At 43.8% G+C, this 21,576-nt stretch overlaps 1 protein-coding gene and 1 pseudogene across 1 annotated transcript in view; one reads left to right on the top strand and one right to left on the bottom strand.

Moving 5' to 3' along the window:
* The window catches only part of LOC132864444 (E3 ubiquitin/ISG15 ligase TRIM25-like), a 347,007-nt pseudogene that overhangs the window by 43,052 nt on the left and 282,379 nt on the right, over positions 1-21,576 (bottom strand).
* Positions 1-21,576, top strand: part of LOC132864438 (tripartite motif-containing protein 16-like) — a 36,264-nt gene that overhangs the window by 14,617 nt on the left and 71 nt on the right. The window contains exons 3-6 of the mRNA XM_060897854.1: positions 2,735-2,968; positions 3,157-3,316; positions 3,793-3,852; positions 20,790-21,576. The exon at positions 20,790-21,576 is cut by the window's right edge and continues 71 nt beyond it. Coding sequence (XP_060753837.1) covers positions 2,735-2,968; positions 3,157-3,316; positions 3,793-3,852; positions 20,790-21,319 — 984 coding nt within the window. The 3' untranslated portion in view covers positions 21,320-21,576. The remainder of the gene's footprint in view (positions 1-2,734; positions 2,969-3,156; positions 3,317-3,792; positions 3,853-20,789) is intronic.

The raw sequence follows: 21,576 nt of genomic DNA on the forward strand, positions 1-21,576 counted from the left end.
TCTTTCTCCTCCAAACACGACAAGTTGAGTTTTTACCAAAAAGTTCTATTTTGGTTTCATCTGACATTCTCCCAATCCTCTTCTGGATCATCCAAATGCTCTCTAGCAAACTTCAGACGGGCCTGGACATGTACTGGCTTAAGCAGGGGGACACGTCTGGCACTGCAGGATTTGAGTCCCTGGCGGCGTAGTGTGTTACTGATGGTAGCCTTTGTTACTTTGGTCCCAGCTCTCTCCAGGTCATTCACTAGGTCCCCCTGTGTGGTTCTGGGATTTTTGCTCACCGTTCTTGTGATCCTTTTGACCCCACGGGGTGAGATCTTGCATGGAGCCCCAAATCAAGGGAGATTATCAGTGGTCTTGTATGTCTTCCATTTTCTAATAATTGCTCCCACAGTTGATTTCTTCACACCAAGCTGCTTACCTATTGCAGATTCAGTCTTCCCAGCCTGGTGCAGGTCTACAATTTTGTTTCTGGTGTCCTTTGACAGCTCTTTGGTCTTGGCCATAGTGGAGTTTGGAGTGTGACTGTTTGAGGTTGTGGACAGGTGTCTTTTATATTGATAATGAGTTCAAACAGGTGCCATTAATACAGGTAATGAGTGGAGGACAGAGGAGCCTCTTGAAGTTACAGGTCTGTGAGAGCCAGAAATCTTGCTTGTTTGTAGGTGACCAAATACTTATTTTACCGAGGAATTTACCATTTAATTCATTAAAAATCCTACAGTGTGATTTCCTGGATTCTTTCCCCCCATTCTGTCTCTCATAGTTGAAGTGTACCTATGATGAAAATTACAGGCCTCTCTCATCTTTTTAAGTGGGAGAACTTGCACAATTGGTGGCTGACTAAATACTTTTTTGCCCCACTGTAGATTCAGCTGAAATCATACCCTTGCTGTAAACTTCTCTCAAGAACTTGAGTATTGTATTGTATTTGATACCATTCCTTTCCAAAGCATAAACTGAGCCTAATATAGCTGTAAATTGTTAATTTACTTTATCTGTAAAACTGCTGATTTTGAGAAGGAAATTAAATTATAATTGTGGAATTGTCATTTTCTGACTGTTCATTTGAATGCTTATACTGGACTAGCCAGGGAAATCTATTGGCACACCAGCCCCACCAAGATTTTTTTTTTCACCAGCCACCACTGCTTGAGACCAAGAATGGCACAGGAATAGTTTTAAGCGTTAACAATAAATCTATTATCATAATATTTATGATTAAAATGATTCATATAGGTAGCGGCCTGAGTGAATGACCTTGACGTCCGTAACGTCACAGCAGGAAGGCTATCGGTCTCATCGCCATTTCTGCTGTACTAAAACACAGAGCTAACTGCAACTTCCAGCTTCCATTTTGAGCTAATTTATTGCCATGTCACCTAGATGTGTTGCTGGCCGGTGCAGCAACATGACAGAAGGTGGATTTATGTTGCATTCATGGCCCAAGAATGTTCAAACTGCAAAGATTTGGATGCATTTTGCGAGAAGTTCACCGGCACATTGGGCGCCTACGAAGTGGTCTCTCCTCTGCTCTGCACATTTTACTGAAGACTCGTACGAAATCTCTGATCAATTGAGGAGCGTTGGCTATAAGCCTGTTTTGAAAGAGGGGTACCATTTTTTAATTCAATAAAACTACAAGAAAAGGAAATTATAAATTTTTTTTTTTTTTTTTCAACAAAAAAGGAAAGTAAGTTCAGTGGCACCAGATCTCCCACAGTTTGAGCCGAGGGTTGTTGGTAAAACCCAGGATGGAATGGGACGTGACATATTATTGCTCAGGCAGTGACCTCCCTGCGGTTGTTGCTAAAACCGGCGATGTCCCGGGTTTTAGTAATTGCCTGAGCCGAGCAGTAATGGTGGAGTACTCCATATGGAGAATGAGTGGAGCAGCCGTCTGATTTCTAAACTTGATATTGTTGCCATCTCGCCCTTACGTGGAAGAAGCGAATGAATGGAGAACTGAATGAACAACTGAACGTCAGATTGTTTCAAAACGATCGGCCTTCAGGAAGCGAGAACGCAGATGGGTAAGCTCCAACTCTCATTTGGATACAAAACAACAAAAACACGTTGTTTACCTGCATTTAGATTAATACATGTAACTTGTATTGTGTATTTAAATACTGGTCTAAGATTTAATTTGCTTCAGAATGTGATTATCTCAGTTCATCTGATTATTTAATGAGTCTTTTACGTTTTATCAGTGAAAACGGATGCATGTACATGTATGTTGCATAAGTTATAACACCTATCCTGTTTTAATGAGAGTCAACCCACAATCAATGAAGTCAAATCAGTCTTAGTTGAGCAAGTCGGTAACGGTATTTCTTACTTTCACCATAAATTTATATGACTTTGGTCTATAGCTGTCAAAGGCCTCGGCCTTAAAACCGGTTCCCGCAGTGACGTCACGCGCTCAGGGCTGGCTGGCTCAGCGGGGCAGCTCCAATGCCAAATTTGCGGTCAAGTTTAACTCTTTTTTTTTTTTTTTTTTTTTTTTTTAATTCCCATTTATGCAGCATACAAGAGTCAAGGATGGAGATACTATCCACTCAAATGTATTTAAAAAATAAAGGTTCTGCATATCTCCTTAAAATAGTGAACTAAAAAAACAAGGAATGAAAACCCGGGGTTTAACAAAAACAACTCCTATCTCGAGAGAGAGTTTATTTTTTAGAGTATCCCATTAGACCTCCATTTTGTGTGTGTGTGTGTGTACTAACAGATGCATTATCAGTCAGCAGTAGATGACAGTGAGAGGATTTTTACTGAGATGATCAGCTCCATGGAGAAAAAGCGCTCAGAGGTGACGGAGCTGATCAGAGCTCAGGAGAAAGCTGAACTGAGTCGAGCTGAACGACTCCTGAAGCAACTGGAGCAGGAGATTGCTGATCTTCAGAGGAGAGTCACTGAGCTGGAGCAGCTTTCACACACACACGATCACATCCACTTCCTCCAGGTAACACTCACTGTCTGATCTACAGAGGGCGCTGTTCCTCACAAAGTTTCCTCCTAAAAGCTCATTACAGCAACAATAAATGTTCCTGTCTGAGATCCCAAGTGTGTCTTTGGTCTGATTCAGTCTGAGAGTCATTCGTTCCTCTCCTACACTTTTCTCCTTCTCTATTCTGTGTTTCCTCTCTGTAGAGTTTCCCGTCTCTCTGTGTTTCTCCTGGATGTGACGACTCACCCAGCTTCACTGTCAATCAACATCTCTCATTTTATGGAGTGAGGAAATCTCTCTCAGATCTGAAAGAACGAGTCGAGGAAATCTGTGAGGAGGAAGTCAGTGTAATCCATCCACAAGGTAAACAAACAAACATTTGTTCTGTATCACAGTAAAGAGAGCCATACAATTAATGTAATGGAAATAAAACGTAAGCAGGAACAAAACTGCATCAAATCACAAAGCATTAGTATTAGCCTCAGAAATTACAAATAAATTTCCCTGATAAACAGGACCTTAATCACAAATCCACAAACTAATCTAATTGAACTTTACACATAACAAATATGATGAACATTAGATCAGAACCGAGGCCTTAATTCCTCCATAAAATCCATCAGAAAGTAAAAACACACACATTGTCAGAGCTTCAGCTGGGAAAAGTTTTTTGCTTGTCATGATTCTTACATTCAAATGCTGCACAGTGTGATGACATTTTGGCCGATCTCTAAATCGTGTCTGACTGAGAGCAGTGAGGAATCTAATTTTTCATTTTCTTGCTTTAAACTGTTTTCGTGTCATTTTTCAGTCTCCATTTTATCTCTGTGTCTCTACAGCTGCAGCAGTTCACATGATTTTACCCTCAAAACCGAAGAGCAGAGAAGATTTCCTGCAGTGTAGGTGTAACACACACACACACACACACACACACACACTCTTCAACTCAGAGGAGGACTGCCCACATGATGGCCTTTCTTTTTCTTTCGGCCTACAACACACAGAATGTGTATCAATAATAGTTTATTTATATCACACACAGAAATCGAGTTACACACACACATCTAATACATATGTAGCCCGAATCATGTCCAAATGATAGCCAGACTATAGTGGGGTTCTACCTGTAGTTATCCTCTAAGGTATGATACTATTCAGTGAGTGGACTGCGCTCAAGATATTTTTATACAAACACAACATTTATTTATTTTTTCTCACACACACACACACACACACACACACACCCAAAAGGAATAGTAATGGTCCTCTTAAAATTAAATAACTGCGCTATTAGCTGTGAACAGGTCACTCCCTGGCTGTCCTCCTTATCGCGGTCCTACCACACTCAATGCCCCCCCCCGGAATTCAAACAGAAATCCTAGTTCACACAAAATCAAAACTGGCAGTTAAACCAAAACATATGTTATTAAACTTCTAATTAGTACCCATACAATGCACCCGTAACACATAATCGTAAAAAAAAAAAAAAAAACACAGTAGCCACGCAGGGCGCAATACTCGCAAAGTAAATAAAACACGTGTGGCCACACTTAAAACAAACGGCAAGCTTTCACATTGGAACACATGCGCATGTATCAAACAAAATAGCCGGCATTCAATCGGTAATACCCCCCAAAAATAAACGTTGCAGGCCTGTTAATCGTCCTTTCCGTGTGAAACAATGTCTCTTACTCACGGTACCGTTGATTCTGTTTCTTATGTGAGCCACACAAAACAACCATCTCTTGGACCCGCTGTACCAGATTACTGGGGCCAATAGCTGACTTCTTCCCTCGTAGCCGGAGGAACCACTGGCTTTCCCGGTCACCAGCGCGCTATCCGGGCTGCGTTGTTCCCGCGCCGGCCACTCAGTGGAACCACTGACTGCACGGGAGCCAGGGCGCTAACTGAGCAGCTAGGACTAGCAGTATGCTAACACCACACAGCACACCGTACACGCAGCGCGGAGCTGGTCTAAAACTAGCAAACCAAACACAGTTGCTAACGATAAAAGTCCGTGGACTATTCCACTTAAACTTAGCTTGTCTTCCGAATACAGTCTTTGCTTCTGTACTCCTTTACGGTTTTCCCCAACAAAACAGTCATCTACTGCTACAGGTTCTCATTTAGCCCTGCAGAAAAAACTCTGTGGCTCCGACTAACTAAAAAAAAAAATGGCGCTTCTTCTTGTATGTCTTCTTTCTCCTCCGTTCTCAACCCCGCCCTCTCCTTTTCTGTTCTGGTGTATCCTGTGTAGTTCTTCCTATCTCTCCACCAATGAAATGCTCTAATAGTATAATTTCACTAATATACACGTATGACAATCTGGATTTATGCGCACAGCTCTGTGCAACAAAAGTTATATCATTTCCATTCTGTTCTAATGAAATTTACCTTTATATTAAATACAAGTTAACAAAACAGTACACCATTTTAAATGTTTAGCACTTACAAAATACACGGACTGTACCTTTTGCAATATGACTTATGATATATGAGGAATATGAGGAAGCACTTCCTGCTTCCTGAGTTGTTCGCGCCGAGTCCTTTTTCCCGCGAGTGCCGGCGTTAATTACTAATCCTTTTTTAACTTTTTTTCTACAAATAAATTTCCAGTATCCTCTTCATTTTTATTGTACTGTCGCTTTCATTTTTGTACTTTTCACTTTCGCTTTCCTTTTTCCGTTTTTTTCCCGGTTTTTTCTCTCTTTTTTTTCGGAAGAACGCTGAGACCGGAAGCTTTTTTTTTTTTCTCTCCTCCTGTGTAAAGACCACAAGCAGAGGCCATCCACATCTGATCTGCTTTAATATCAACAGATCTTCATTTAAGGTACGTGAATCTTTTCATCATGGCACACCTTCAGCCTGTTCAGTGTGCTGAGTACAGGATGTTTAGTCATTCTTCCTCCGTCACTAGTGATAGCTTTATTAGCTTTACTTGTGATAAGTGCAGATTAGTTAGCTCTCTGACGGAGAAGATTACAGTGCTAGAAGTGCGTGTCCAGGCTTTAGAGCAGGTTAGTGAGCGTGAGAACAGCGTAGTTTCTGTTAGGGAAAGTCTGGACGCCCTAGGTGGAGTTAGCAATCCCCCAACTCCGGCATTAGAGCCCTTACAGCGGGGCGAATGGGTGACGGCTCGGCGGCATAAGCGTAGAGCCAAAGCTACCGCTGAGGCTCGCCCACGGGAGCACCACTCCTCTCCGCGTCACGTGTCGAACAGGTTTGCTCTCCTTAGTGATGCACCCACTGAGAAACCTGAAAGAGCTCTGGTTATAGGGGACTCTATCATACGGCACATGAAATTAGCTCAGCCTTTAGGGGCACCAGCAGCTTTAGTCAGGTGTATACCGGGAGCCAGGGCGCCGGAGATAGCAGGTAATCTTGGGGTCCTAGGCAAGCACAGGTTCTCAAAGATAGTTATCCATGCAGGAGCTAATGATATACGCCTTCGTCAATCTGAGGTTACTAAGAGTAACTTTGTAGAGGTGTTTAAATTAGCGAAGGCGATGTCCGATGCTGTAGTATGCTCTGGCCCCATCCCAATGCGGCGTGGCGATGTAGCTTACAGCAGGTTATGGTCGCTGAACTGCTGGCTGTCCAGGTGGTGCTCTGAAAACAGTGTGGGCTTTATAGATAATTGGGCTAATTTTGAGGGCACTGCTGGCCTGTTAGGGCAGGACGGTATCCATCCCACTCGGGAAGGTGCTGCTCTCATTTCCTGCAGCATAGGTCATAGTCTCAGAACAGGCCTAGTTAATTTCTGACAATCCAGAGCCAAGGCCAGGGAGCAGACGAACAGGCTAAACCGACTGTCTGCTAGCTGCACAGAGTCGTCACTCAGGGTCTACTACATCGAGACTGTGTCTGTTCCCCGAGCTAAACAAAAAGGTAGAAATTTTCAGAGAGTTTGTTCCAGTAACCTAATCAATATAAAATTAGATCATACTGACTGTACAGCTGCTGCCAGCACCTTTGATCTAAAGGTGGGGCTATTAAATATTAGATCTCTTACATCTAAAGCGCTAATGGTTAATGAACTCATTACTGATCAGGAGTTTAATGTACTGTGTTTAACAGAAACATGGATTAAGCCAAATGAATATATAGCATTAAATGAAGCGAGTCCTCCTGGATACAGTTATATACACCAGCCTCGTCTAACTGGCAGAGGAGGAGGCGTTGCGGTTATTTATAACGATTATCTAGGTGTAACACAAAAACCTGGTTATAAATTTAATAAATTTGAAGTTCTTCATACTCATATAATGTATGTAGCCTCGAAAAATAAGTCTACCCAGTTAATTCCATTGCTTATTATTTACAGGCCCCCGGGGCCATATTCTGAGTTTCTTTCTGAATTTGCAGATTTTATCTCAGATCTGGTTATTTCCTTAGACAAAGCTTTAGTTGTCGGAGATTTTAATATTCACTTCGATAACCCAGAAGACCCTTTAAAAACAGTGTTTGCGTCCATCTTAGATTCAGTAGGGATTAAGCAGAATGTCATAGGACCGACCCATAATGGTGGCACAGGGGTGATAGCGTTCCGGCGCGCCGCGGCTGGGGAAAAAAAAGAAAAAAATCTAGTTCGCCCATTGTCCTGTGTCATTCTGAGATGCGCAGATAGACAGTAAAGGGAATTCCGAATTCCCTTTACTGTCTATCTGCGCATCTCAGAATGACACAGGACAATGGGCGAACTAGATTTTTTTTTTTTTTTTTTTTTCCCCCCAGCCACGGCGCGCCGGAACGCTATCACCCCTGCGGTGGTCACACCCTTGATCTAATACTAACATTCAGATTAAACGTAGACAATATAGTCATACTTCCACAGTCTGAAGTTATCTCAGATCATTGTCTCATCTCATTCAAAATATGTCTGAGTAATAACATATGCACCTCACCACGCTACTGTATTAAACGTACTTTCACGTCAACTACTGCACAGAGCTTTATAAATGATCTCCCAGAGCTGTCAACTTTGATTGGGTCACTGTCAGCCCCTGCAGAACTTGATCAGGCAACTGAATGCTTAGAGCAGGGGTGTCAAACCTGATCCATAAAGGCCTTATGGCTGCAGGTTTTCATTCCAGCCATTCAGCAGCACACCTGACTTGGCTCATTCAATCAACTGAACTGTCTTCACACAGTCAAATACTTGCAGCCACACCCACCCTTGATTAAAGGGTGGGTGTGTCAGTTGATTGAATAAGCCAAATCAGGGTGCTGCTGCATGGCTGGAATGAAAACCTGCAGCCACACGGCCCTTTATGGATCAGGTTTGACACCCCTGGCTTAGAGTCAACATTCCACCATACTTTAGATAATGTAGCTCCTCTAAAAAGGAAAATGGTCAGAGACAAAAAATTAGCACCCTGGTATAATGATGACACTCGCACATTAAAACAGACCACTCGAAAATTGGAACGTAAATGGTGTCAAACAAAATTGGTAGTGTTCAAATTAGCTTGGAAGGAGAGCTTCCTGAAGTATAGAAAAGCTCTTAGTGCTGCGAGATCAACATATTTCTCCTCCCTAATAGAAGATAACAAAAATAATCCTAGGTTCCTATTTAATACTGTAGCAAAATTAACCAGGAATAAGTCCACTATAGACACATGCACACCTGCAGTATGTTGTAGCAACGACTTCATGAATTTTTTTTAATGACAAAATTGAGAATATCCGACAAAAAATTCAAACTACTAATTTAAGGTTAGACAATGAAAGTGACCTTGTAGTTAACAATATAACTGTATCAGATCATCAGTTAGAATGTTTTACTCCCCTAAAAGAAACTGAATTACTTTCATTAATCTCTACATCAAAAGCCTCAACTTGCGTACGAGATCCCTTACCGACACATCTATTCAAACAGATAATGCCTGGAGTAATTGAACCGCTTCTAAAAATAATAAATTCTTCTCTTATGATTGGCTATGTACCCAAATCCTTTAAACTAGCAGTTATCAAACCCCTGATTAAAAAACCTGACCTTGATCCCTGTCAGCTGTCCAATTATCGGCCAATATCAAACCTCCCCTTTATCTCCAAGATCCTTGAAAAAGCTGTGGCACAGCAGTTATGCTCATATTTACATAGGAATAGCATCCATGAAATGTATCAGTCAGGATTTAGACCTCATCATAGCACAGAGACAGCACTGGTTAAAGTAGTAAACGACCTACTGTTGGCGTCTGATCAGGACTGTGTCTCGCGACTTGTGTTGCTTGACCTTAGTGCAGCATTTGATACCACTGATCATTCCATTCTTCTGGATAGACTAGAAAATGTTGTGGGAGTTAAGGGAATGGCCCTCTCCTGGCTCAGGTCTTATCTAACTGATCGTTATCAGTATGTTGATATAAATGGTGATATTTCTAGACGTACCGAGGTAAAGTTTGGTGTTCCACAAGGTTCTGTCTTGGGTCCACTGCTTTTTTCTCTATATATGTTACCTCTGGGCGATATTATTCATAAACATTGTATTAGTTTCCACTGTTATGCTGATGACACACAGTTGTATGTCTCTGCAAAACCTGATGAGAGACACCAGCTTAATAGAATTGAGGAATGTATTAAGGACATTAGACACTGGATGCTTATTAATTTCCTTCTGCTTAACTCTGACAAGACTGAAGTACTTGTGCTAGGACCACATACAGCTAGAAGTAAGTTTTCTGATTACACAGTAACTCTGGATGGCTTTTCTGTTTCTTCACGTGCAGCAGTAAAAGACCTCAGAGTGATTATTGACCCCAGTCTTTCATTCGAAACTCACATTGATTACATCACCCGGATAGCTTTCTTTCATCTCAGAAATATTGCAAAGATAAGAAATTTAATGTCATTGCATGATGCAGAAAAACTAGTCCATGCTTTCATTACCTCCAGGTTGGATTATTGTAATGCCTTACTGTCTGGATGTTCCAATAAGTGCATAAATAAGCTCCAGTTAGTTCAAAATGCAGCAGCAAGAGTCCTTACTCGAACTAGAAAATATGACCACATCACGCCTGTCTTATCCACACTGCATTGGCTCCCAATCAAATTTCGTATTGATTATAAAATACTACTATTGACCTTTAAAGCACTAAATGGTCTCGCACCACAGTACCTGAGTGAACTTCTGCTCCTCTATGACCCGCCACGCCTACTTAGATCAAAAGGTGCAGGCTATCTGCTGGTACCTCGTATAGTGAAGGCTACATCAGGGGGCAGAGCCTTTTCTTACAAAGCCCCACTGTTATGGAACAGCCTTCCAAGTAATGTTTGGGAATCAGACACAGTCTCAGCATTTAAGTCTAGGCTGAAAACATCTGTTTAGTCAAGCCTTTTGTTAATGTCGTTTTATGAGGTAAAGGAGTAGATCTGGAGGGTCCTCAGACATAGTGTTTTGGTAAACTGGGATGTATGGATGCTGTCAGTCCCCACTCGCTTGCTCACTCGAGTTTGTTGACGGTGTAGTGGCTGGCTGCTTTATGTCCCGGGGCTCCCTCATGCCTGTTACCTTCTGGCTCTCTCCTTTTAGTTATGCTGTCAGTTAGTTGCCGGAGTCCCTGCTTGTACTCGATGCAATATGTATACTGTTCCTACTTATTCAGGTGATATTGGGCATACCTAACCACCTGTGTTTTCTTTCCCTCCCCCCCCACCCCAAATCTGTCCCTCTGAGTTACATGGAGTCAACAGGAAATCTTTTGGTGGAGAGGGTGGAGACCTCGACTGGCTATCGTAGCCTGCAGGGAATCGGCCGTCAGACATTCTGTCGCATGTCCCAGACCCGGTGAAATGTAACTGAATTGTCTTGGCCAGCCCTAAGGGTCCCATCTGCATCTCATCATTGCTGAGGAGTGTGCTCCCATCACCCAATCAAGCATCCAGCCAGAGCAGGTCATGATATATTTTACCATATTAACATGCCATTGTTGTGTGTTATGCCTGATGTAAAGACTCTCGTCTCTGCGAGCCTACCACACAGATTTAATACTTGACATTTTTAGGGCATACCTAACAACGTGTTTTCTTTCTCCCCTCCCCCAATCTGTCCCTCTGAGTTACATGTTGATCCTGGGATTGAGATGCTGGCCTCTTCTGCCCCTCTGACCTGCTTGATCCATCCTGGTGCCCTGTGTCTGGTCGGAGTTTTATCGCACCGCTCCTGTGAAGGACGGCCCCATGAGGACAGTTGAGGGTTATACCTGTTAAAACTGTTAATATTATAGTCAGGCTGTCTGTTGTTGCCCAAATGAGGATGGGTTCCCTTTTGAGTCTGGTTCCTCTCGAGGTTTCTTCCTCATGTCGTCTGAGGGAGTTTTTCCTTGCCACCGTCGCCACAGGCTTGCTCATTGGGGATAGATTAGGGATAAAATTAGCTCATGTTTTAAGTCGTTCAAATTCTGTAAAGCTGCTTTGCGACAATGTTTATTGTTAAAAGCGCTATACAAATTAACTTGATTTGATTTGACTTACATAACCCATGGCTGACTTAACAGAATGAATTAGAAAAAAGGAAAAGAAAACAACCCTGAGTAACACCTGGGTTACACCCCCCCCTTCTAAAGGTCTGGATGTCCTCATCAGACTGAACTAACCTCTGTGACCAGGCAAGATACTAATAGTTAAGCATTTAACCACTTGACCCTCTCAATTCAGCTCCCCATCCCTGGATATACATATTTTCATCCCTTTATGCTGTATGACCATGGGACGGTCAGAGGGCTGCCCTAATTCATCGTAAGTGAAACGGATCACAGGCTTGACTGTTCGTCTCTCTCGGGGGGTGATATCTTCTGCCCCATCACCGCTTCCCACACTATCATCTGAGAGGCTGTATGCCTCTCTCTGGGAACTAGCAGTTTGCACTTGGGGAGAACATAGTATTTCAATACCCCCCTCCTCGGACACGTTACCATCTTCACACTCCATTGGCACAGCAATGTTATCAGGATCTAGTTGACCTGCATCAGCATCCTCTTGGGTTCCTCCCTCAACAATACCAGGTAGGTCTGCTATCGGCTCACCCACCTTACTCAATAACAGTGAAGGCCCATCTGGGGCTCGGTGAGGTGCAAAGCTTGCTTTCACCTCAGGTGTGTACACACATTCATCATCCTCAGAATCTGCCCAGTCTGACTCACTACCAGCTGATCCCCTCACTTGTGGCTGTGCTTGACGCTGCTGCCGCGTCCGAGCCACTCTGGGCACCATCAGCATAGCCTCATCTGACCTTTCTGAAAATCTTACTAGGGAGCCTATTGGTAACAGGTGGTCTCGGTGCAGAGTTTTCGGCCCACCTTGTTCCTTTTCTGGCTTTACTCTGTACACAGGCAGGTTTGGCAATTTTTCCACAACTACATAGGGGACTGAGTTCCATTTATCTTTCAGTTTTTGTTTGCCTGCCCCACCAAATGCACGGACAAGTACCCTGTCACCAACATCTAGCAAGTGGGAGCGAATTCTCAGATCATAGGCCTGCTTGTTGCATTGGTGACTCTTTTCAGCTGCCTGGACAGCCAATTCGTAAGCATCTTTCAGGTCTTTCCTAAGTGTCTCAACATACCGCTGATGGGATTTTTCCTCTTCACCCTCCCACAAAGCACTGAAGCATATGTCCACTGGGAGACGCGCCTCCCTCCCGAACATAAGGAAGTACGGGGAGTAGCCAGTAGCATCGTTTTTGGTACAATTATAGGCGTGCACCATGGCTGCTATTTGCTGACTCCAACACCTCTTCCTAACCGGGTCTAATGTACCCAACATGGACAACAGTGTGCGGTTAAAACGTTCAGGCTGTGGGTCACTTTGGGGATGATGGGGTGTTGTTCTTGATTTTCAGATCCCCAGAACCTTGAGCAGCTCCTTGATTAGCCTACTCTCAAAATCATGGCCCTGATCTGAGTGGATGTGGGTAGGTAGTCCATAGTGGACAAAGAACTTCTCCAGCAAAACTTTAGCTACTGTGGGAGCCTTTTGATCTCTAGTGGGATACACCTGAGCGTACCTGGTATAATGGTCTGTTACAACCAAGACATTAGCAATACCCCGTGAATCAGGCTCCATGGACAAAAAATCTATACAAACCAAATCAAGTGGGCCCTTGCTAGTGAGTTGGTGGAGAGGTGCTGTTCGGTGAGGTTGGGATTTGTGCGCTACACATCTGCCACAGGTCTTAACATAACTAGCTACATCAGCAGCCATCTTAGGCCAATAGAATCTGTCTCTAGCAAGCTCAATAGTATGCTCTATGCCCAAATGCCCCCCGTCGTCGTGCAAGGATTTCAATACCTGAGGACGAAACTGTTTTGGGAGGACGAGCTGGGATCTCTTTTCCTGACCACTTACTGAGGTTTCTGTACAGAACTCCATTCCGTTGAACTAACCGGGGCCACTCCCTCAGCAGTAAAGGGACCTCTGCATGGTCAGTTAAAGGGGTGATTGGGTGCCCCCCGCGGGCCAAAACCTTTTTTACCCTCCCAATGGCCTCATCCTGATCCTGCGCTAACTGTAGATCTTTTACACTCAGCTGTTCCAATGACTTGGTGCTAACCCACGTAGGGTCTACATAAGCATGGGGAATGCATTGGGGAGAGGCTCCTAGCTGGTCGACCCCTCGTAATATAGTTTCTGGGGAACGGGTCAAACTGACACTTTTGCAGACTGCTTTCACCCTGGATGGCGGTATCCACCCCTCTTCCTCTGCTACATTTCTCGACAACAGGTCAGCATCAACGTTTTCATGTCCCGGCCTATACTGGATTCCAAAATTGTATGTGGCCAAAGCTGCTAACCACCTATGGCCACAGGCGTTCAACTTTGCAGAAGACAGCACATACGTTAAAGGGTTGTTGTCAGTTCTAACTGTGAATTGGGCTCCATATAGATAGTCATGAAATTTGTCGACTGCCGCCCACTTTAACGCCAAAAATTCCAACTGGTGGACGGGATAGTTTCTCTCCGACGCACTGAGTTTTCTGCTGGCGAAAGCTACTGGGCGTAATCCCTTGGGGTACTCCTGGTTTAAAACGGCCCCTAACCCATCAAAACTGGCCTCAACATGGAGTATATATGGCTTGCTTGGGTCGGCAAAGGCCAAGACTGGAGCATTAATTAGACAATCTCTTTTATCTTCACAAAGGCCTGGGCGCACTCAGCAGTCCATCGGTCTCCAAAAGGCTCAGACCTACTCATATGTGGTTTGTTTTGGGTAGACTTAGATGGACGCCCTCTCTGGGGAGGGGCATAACCCCTGGTCAAGTCAGTTAGTGGATGAACAATGGATGAGTAATGGGCAATGAAACGCCTATAATAGCCACAAAAGCCCAAAAAAGGACTGCAAGGCTTTGAGGTTAGTTGGCAGTTTCCACTGCGCTACTGCCCTCAGTTTATCGGGATCAGTGGACACACCGTCTGCAGACACAATGTGCCCCACATATTTAACTTCAGTTTGGCAAAACTGACATTTGTCGATGGACACCTTTAATCCAAACTCCTCCAACCTATCCAGAACTTTAAGCAGACGCTCTTCATGCTCCTTCAGGGTGCGACTGAAAACTATTATGTCATCCAAGTAAACAATGCACTGCAACAGGTTCATGTCCCCTACCACCCTTTCCATTAATCTCTGGAAAGTGGCAGGGGCCCCGGTGATGCCCTGTGGCATCCTCTCGAATTGGTAGAAACCTAAGGGGCAAATGAACGCGGTTTCCTCCTTATCTTCCTCCAACATCGGGATTTGATGATAACCGCTTCGCAGGTCAAGCACTGAGAACCAACGGCTGCCGGTCAAGCAGTCCAAAGCATCATCTATGAGAGGTACAGTATACTGATCTGGAATGGTTCAAGAATTAAGGGTGCAATAATCAGTTCACATTCTAATCTTACCACTTTTCTTTCTTGCCACCACAATAGGGGAGGCATAGGGACTACGGGATTCTTTGATTATCCCAGCCGCCAGCAACTCTCTTGTAAGTGGCGCCTCACATCAATGTCGGCGGGAGCGATACGCCTAGACCGCTCCTGAAAGGGCCTTGGATCCTGGAGTCGAATCTCATGTTCAACTCCTTTTGCTAACCCCACATCCCACTCTTCTGCTGAAAACACATTTGTCCTCTCTGACAGTTTCCGTGCCAACCTATCTTTCCAGGATGCCGGTAGAGGGGAGCTACCAAAATTGAAAAGTTCTGGACGTATACTACTCGTGGAGGGATGACTCGGGTCCACCGCCGTCACCACATCAGCTTTGTGTATTTGAGCGATAACAGTACCCTTGGGGACGCACCGCTCCTTCAAGGACACATTTTGTAGCAGAACTGTACAGTGATTCTTATCTAGGTTAGTTGGTAGGACTACACAGGGTGGTGAAGCCACACCCTGGGGCAGAGCATTAGAGTTGTCAAGGACCCATATGCCAGGGGTTCCGGGTGTATCGATGGATGCCCTACCTACAGCAATGCGGGATTCTCCAGGGGTCAACTTAAGAGGCCCTGGCCCGGTCCAGGTCACCTGGCCAACACTATGATCAGTCCGAGCATCGGCGAGTCTCGAACTTGCTGGCTCCACCTTACTAGTACCTATCCGCCAAGCCACTGCCTGATTGGCATTCACAGCCATATGGGTTGATACTGGTTCATGGTGGAAACCTCTAGTGCCAATGATCAATGGTACCTGATCTGGCCCTTGGGGGTCAGGACAGACCAATGCGAGTATAGTCCGAAGCTTTCCGCTTGACCCATCCTCGGGAAACTTCACATTAACTGCCACGTAACCCTTGTATGGGCAACTAGTCACTCAGTCCCCAAATGCATAAGCTGGAAATGGGCTGGATTGGAATATGGGGCAGATTCTCATTATACCACTTCTCAAAAATGATGGTGACAGTGGAGCCACTATCCATGAGGGCGCTACACTCATTTCCCTCAACAATGACCTTACTGACGGAGGGCCTCCCGACTAACCCCTCTGGTAATACAGTAGCTGATGATATATGCATGTTACTGCGACTCGACATGTGCTTTACATGAGTGTTGGTGGTCCCTGCTCTGCTAGAGGAGGCCTCTTGTCGGCCATCTTTGTGTTTTTTCAAGGACCGAATCAAACGACTAATAACTCTACCGGAATCCTCAGGTGCATCACAGCGAGTAGCTACATGGCCATCTTCCCCACACCGGTAGCAAAAATATTCTCCTGAGCCCTCTGATGGAGAGTTTTTGCTGTGGCCTGTACCACGACGACTATTGTATTCCTTTGTATTTTGGGGTCTCCATTCCTGACTACTAGGGGTACGCTGGCTCACGGCCATTATTTGTATCTGGTGTTGCAAATCATTCACTTTGTCTTTTGTAGCATGCATACTTCCTGCTCATGGCTTACTGCATCACTTCAGAGTGTTACAGATACTTCAGGTTCCTTGATCTGAGGGCTTGGTGAGGAGTCTTTGGCAGATAATTTAGCTACAAGGACCTTAAGGTTGTCTATTTCTTGTCTTAGCTTGGAAGCATCCTGTGGCTTAGGCTCATCATCAGTAGCTCGTACTTGTCGCACTGCTGTTTTAGTAACTGCAAGGTCAGGCCTCTGCCGCATTACTTGTTGGTCGTCTTCTCCGATCTCTTTTAATAGCTGTAAAAAGGAAGGAGGACTTTCTTTGCATTCGCGAAGCCTCAACTGCACCAGCATCAAATCAGATTCCACAGCCCCTTGCAGAAGTTGCTCCACTCTAATACGATCTCTATGAACGGCCATCACTCCACCTCTGAACGCTACTTTAGTCAATGCGTGTTCCATGCGACGCAAAAAAATCAGACAGTCTCTCACTAGTTTGTTGTCGTAGCGCTCGGAAGGCATAGTATAAATCTTCCCCCGACTCTAAAGAACCAAAAGCTTGTTCTAGGGCTCCAAGATAAGCTTGGGGGTCACTGGATCTAACAGCCTGGGCAATTTCAAGGGCTGGGCCCTTTAAGCTCTCAATAATTCGTTTGCGCTTTTCACTGTCAGAGCACTCACACTTGTCAATCATTTAAACAGGCTTGCATAAGCCAAGTATCAAGGGTTTCTTCTCCATTGGGTATAGGGGCAGTCCCAGAAAATGGGCGCAATCGCTGAAATGCTGTATTCTCTGGAGCCATTGGTCTAGGGACTTTCTCTAGTATGTCCCCTACTGCTTTTAAAAGAGCGGACAGCTGTGGATCACTGGGACTGGGGAATTCGGGTGTGGCTGCTGCACCACTATTGGCATCATTAGGTGTACTTAAAGACCATTGGCCTCCCTCTACGGGCCTCACTTCTGGGGGGATTACATTGATGTTCACTATCTCACTACATACGCACAGCACGACAAGGCCATGGGTGTCAGGATCAAACATCCACCCTTTCACTTTGACACGACCAAGACACTTTATAGTGTTTAGGCTGTCCTCAATGGTTCCAACACTGACCTCTTCCGGAACATTTTTAACTATTAATGCATGAGTTGGGTCTACCCCTTCTCCCTTGCACCAGTTGAGCAGAAACAACATGTTTATGGTTATTTTAGTCTGTTTGCACAGCTACTCAAGCACTTGGGCTTAATCTAATTTTGTCTAAGAACACTACTTCACTCACTGAAAACTGCTGTAGGTATACTATTACATTTCACAAATAAAAATATCCCATCCTTGTCGCCATTTTATGTAGCCCAAATCATGTCCAAATGATAGCCAGACTATAGTGGGGTTCTACCTGTAGTTATCCTCTAAGGTATGACACTGTTCAGTGAGTGGACTGTGCTCAAGATATTTTTATACAAACGCAACATATTTTATTTTTTCTCACACACACACACACACACACACCAAAAGGAATAGTAATGGTCCTCTTAAAATTAAATAACTGCGCTATTAGCTGTGAACGGGTCACTCCCTGGCTGTCCTTCTTATCGCGATCCTACCACACTCAATGCCCCCCCCCGAATTCAAACAGATATCCTAGTTCACACAAAATCAAAACTGGCAGTTAAACCAAAACGTATGTTATTAAACTTCTAATTAGTACCCATACAATGCCCCCGTAACACAATCGTGAAAAAAAAATAAAAATACACAGTAGCCACGCAGGGTGCAATACTCGCAAAGTAAATAAAACACGTGTGGCCACACTTAAAACAAACGGCAAGCTTTCACATTGGAACACATGCGCATGTATCAAACAAAATATTCAATATATTCAGACGGACGGATGGATGGACAGAACCTGTTTCTATATCCTTCTCCAACCTTCGTTTGGGTGGGGAATAATTACGAAGTTCTTGAGAAGAATGAAATTCATGTGGGGAATAGTACCTAGAATTAATATGACGAGTATTCACGTCAGGATTGAAATCATTTAGGTTTGGTGATAATTCTAATCATCATAATTAATCTCGTAATAATTCTAAGCAGGAACAACGTCAGCTTGATTCACGCACAATTATACTGACAAAGTTAAGGTCAAAACAGAAAAAGACGCCACGATACAACACTAAAGATTGAAGTATTTTGTGTGTACAGAATGCTGAGGGAAAAGGGAGGAAAAGAAAAAAATAGCTGAATTTGAAAGCTGTTTGGAGTGGTTCCATCAGGAATGTGAAGCGACCCCAGGGCCTGTTTTTCACGATGGGGGGCAACTGCAGAACCTAAAGGGGATGAGGTGCAGTGGGTGAAGACGGACCACCAAAAGCAAGATTTTGTTCATTAACTTGGTTATTAATGCATAAACATTTGATTTTTTTTCTTTCTTTCGCCTCGACTGTCGTGACATGCGTGGATTAAATGTACATTAGCCTCGATGCGTCAAGTTGGAGCTTAATCTTATTTTTATGTAATAAAAAAGGGCTTCATATTTAACAACAAATGCACTGGACTTGGAAAACTGATCTACATTCCTCACCACAGTTTATTAACACATCAGCACCATCTTTTAAATTTGAATGGTCTTCAGAAGTCACAAATCTAAGCTTGAAGGTTGATTTTATAGACATGGTATCTACATTTTAAGCTGGGATTTTATAAAGCTCATGAGCTGACATCGTTACTGCTGAGAATTATGGCGATGACACGATCAATCTCAGAATTCCAGACATGATAAACAAAAGTACAACACTTATTCAGAAGGTCATTAAAGGAACCGCCTCGATCCAAACACAGTGAGGAGAAATCCTGTTCCTCAATAAAAATCAATAAAGGTTCTCTGAAATGTTACTATGGCTACAGAAGGACTCTGAGTCCAACACACACACACACACACACACACACGTTATCCTCTTCATGTTTATCTAAACCTTTTCCTGTGCAGACACAATTATACTGAGCATAAATTCATGCACTGTGTGTGTGTGTGAGAGAGAGAGAGAAAATAAGAGTACTGAATAACAAAAGGTATATAAACTAATGTTTATAAGTTATTTTAAAATGGAAAACTGTGTGAATAATAATGTAAAGTGTCAGAACACTGTTGTGATGTAGGAATTAAAACATGCTGTACATTTCTCTGAACAGTAGGTGTCGCTAGTGAACTCTGTTGAATGAGACTCCGAGTCATGAATCTTTTCGTGAATCACAACCACTGAGCTCTATATAAAACCTGGAGGGCTCCAAACCCATTCCCCTCTGTAGAGACGAGTGAAGCCATCTGGATGCCATCTTACCACTCACGTGTGTTAAACCGTCGTCTCATCTCATTATCTTTAGCCACTTTATCCTGTTCTACAGGGTCACAGGCAAGCTGGAGCCTATCCCAGCTGACTACGGGTGAAAGGCGGGGTTCACCCTGGACAAGTCGCCAGGTCATCACAAGGCTGACACATAGACACAGACAACCATTCACACTCACATTCACACCTACGGTCAATTTAGAGTCACCAGTTAACCTAACCTGCATGTCTTTGGACTGTGGGGGAAACCGGAGCACCCGGAGGAAACCCACGCGGACACGGGGAGAACATGCAAACTCCGAACACAGAAAGGCCCTCGCCGGCCACGGGGCTCGAACCCGGACCTTCTTGCTGTGAGGCGACAGCGCTAACCACTACACCACTGTGCCGCCATGAGAAATAATAATAATAACACAAAAGGCTGTACAATACTTCCTTTCTATTTAGGACAGCTGTTGAAAGAGAATTATTTTCTCATGTTATTTGCCATTTTCACTTCATTCTCACAGTCATGTCTTAACAGTATTTATTCATCACAATTCACTGTCATTTTAGACAAACGATTCAATTTTGATGCTTTTTCTTTTTAAGACGACACAGTGTTTAGCAAATGGGGTAACTTTTAACGTGGTAAACAAATGTAATAAGAAACACAGCGTCTGACAGTATGGATGCCGGATGCACCATCTGGCCAAATGCTTCAGTGAGATGACGACTGGACTGAACCCACACTCCACAAGCAGTTAACAAAACTCATCTTGCATAGGCGTGAATTATTTTATTTTCCAATGCAAACATCATAATTCTGATTAAAGTTGCATTTGTTTACCACATTAAAAGTTACCCCATTTGCTGAACAGTGCGTGGGCTTAAAAAGAAAAAGCTTAATTCTCACGTTTTAACAGTATTTATTGGTCACAATTTTGCTAATTGAATCTTTTGTGTCTTATATGTGACCAATAAATACTGTTAAAACAGAGGGGAATGGGTTCGGAGCCCTCCAGATTTTATATCGAGCCGAGGCCTCTTCCGTCATCAGTCACGTGGTTTCGTCTGCCACACCCCCTTCTACTCCATACGCGCTTCGGAGCCTCACGACAGACAGGTGTCTCACACACACTTCTTATAAATCCTGTGATTAACATCTAACCTGTGGATATTTTATTGTTTTAGATTTCTGTTATCTGACTCTGGATCCAAACACAGCACATCCTGAACTCATTCTGTCTGAGAAGAACAGAGCGGTGACACGCAGTGAGACAGAACAGAGATACTCTGATCATCCAGAGAGATTTGACTCCTGGGAGCAGGTGTTGTGTAAGGAAAGTGTGTGTGGACGCTGTTACTGGGAGGTGGAGTGGAGGGGTGATGTGGACATATCAGTCTCATATAAAGAGATCAGCAGGAAAGGAGCGGGTTGTGAGTGTGCGTTTGGATTCAACAGTCAGTCCTGGAGTCTGTGGTGTTCTTCTTCCTCTGTCTCTTTCTGGCACAACAACATTAAGACTGTTCTCCAAGGTCCATCACCCTCCAGAATAGGAGTGTATGTGGATCACAGTGCAGGAACTCTGTCCTTCTACAGCGTCTCTGACCCGATGAGGCTCCTCCACAGAGTCCACACCACATTCACTCAGCCTCTATACGCTGGGGTCTGGATTGGTTCTGACTCATCTGTGAGGTTTTGTGATCCGATGAAAAAATGAAATGTTGGTAAAAGTTGAAATGTTGAGTAAAATTATAACTGAGGTGTCAGATTGAATTTCTCCCTGAAATACAAAGACACTTTTGTGTGCAGAAACTGTGGCACATTAATTCCTCAAACTACTGCATCTTTCTGTCCTGCTGCTGGTGGAAACACACCCTACTGTGTGTAAGAACATTTTTAACAATTTTGTGTCTTGAACCATTTTCTGTTCAAAAAATGCACTCACTGTATTCAGACCCCTTCAAAAAATAATAA

The sequence above is a fragment of the Neoarius graeffei genome, chromosome 17 (genome assembly GCF_027579695.1).
Source record: "Neoarius graeffei isolate fNeoGra1 chromosome 17, fNeoGra1.pri, whole genome shotgun sequence".
In the NCBI taxonomy this organism is placed as follows: Eukaryota; Metazoa; Chordata; class Actinopteri; order Siluriformes; family Ariidae; genus Neoarius; species Neoarius graeffei.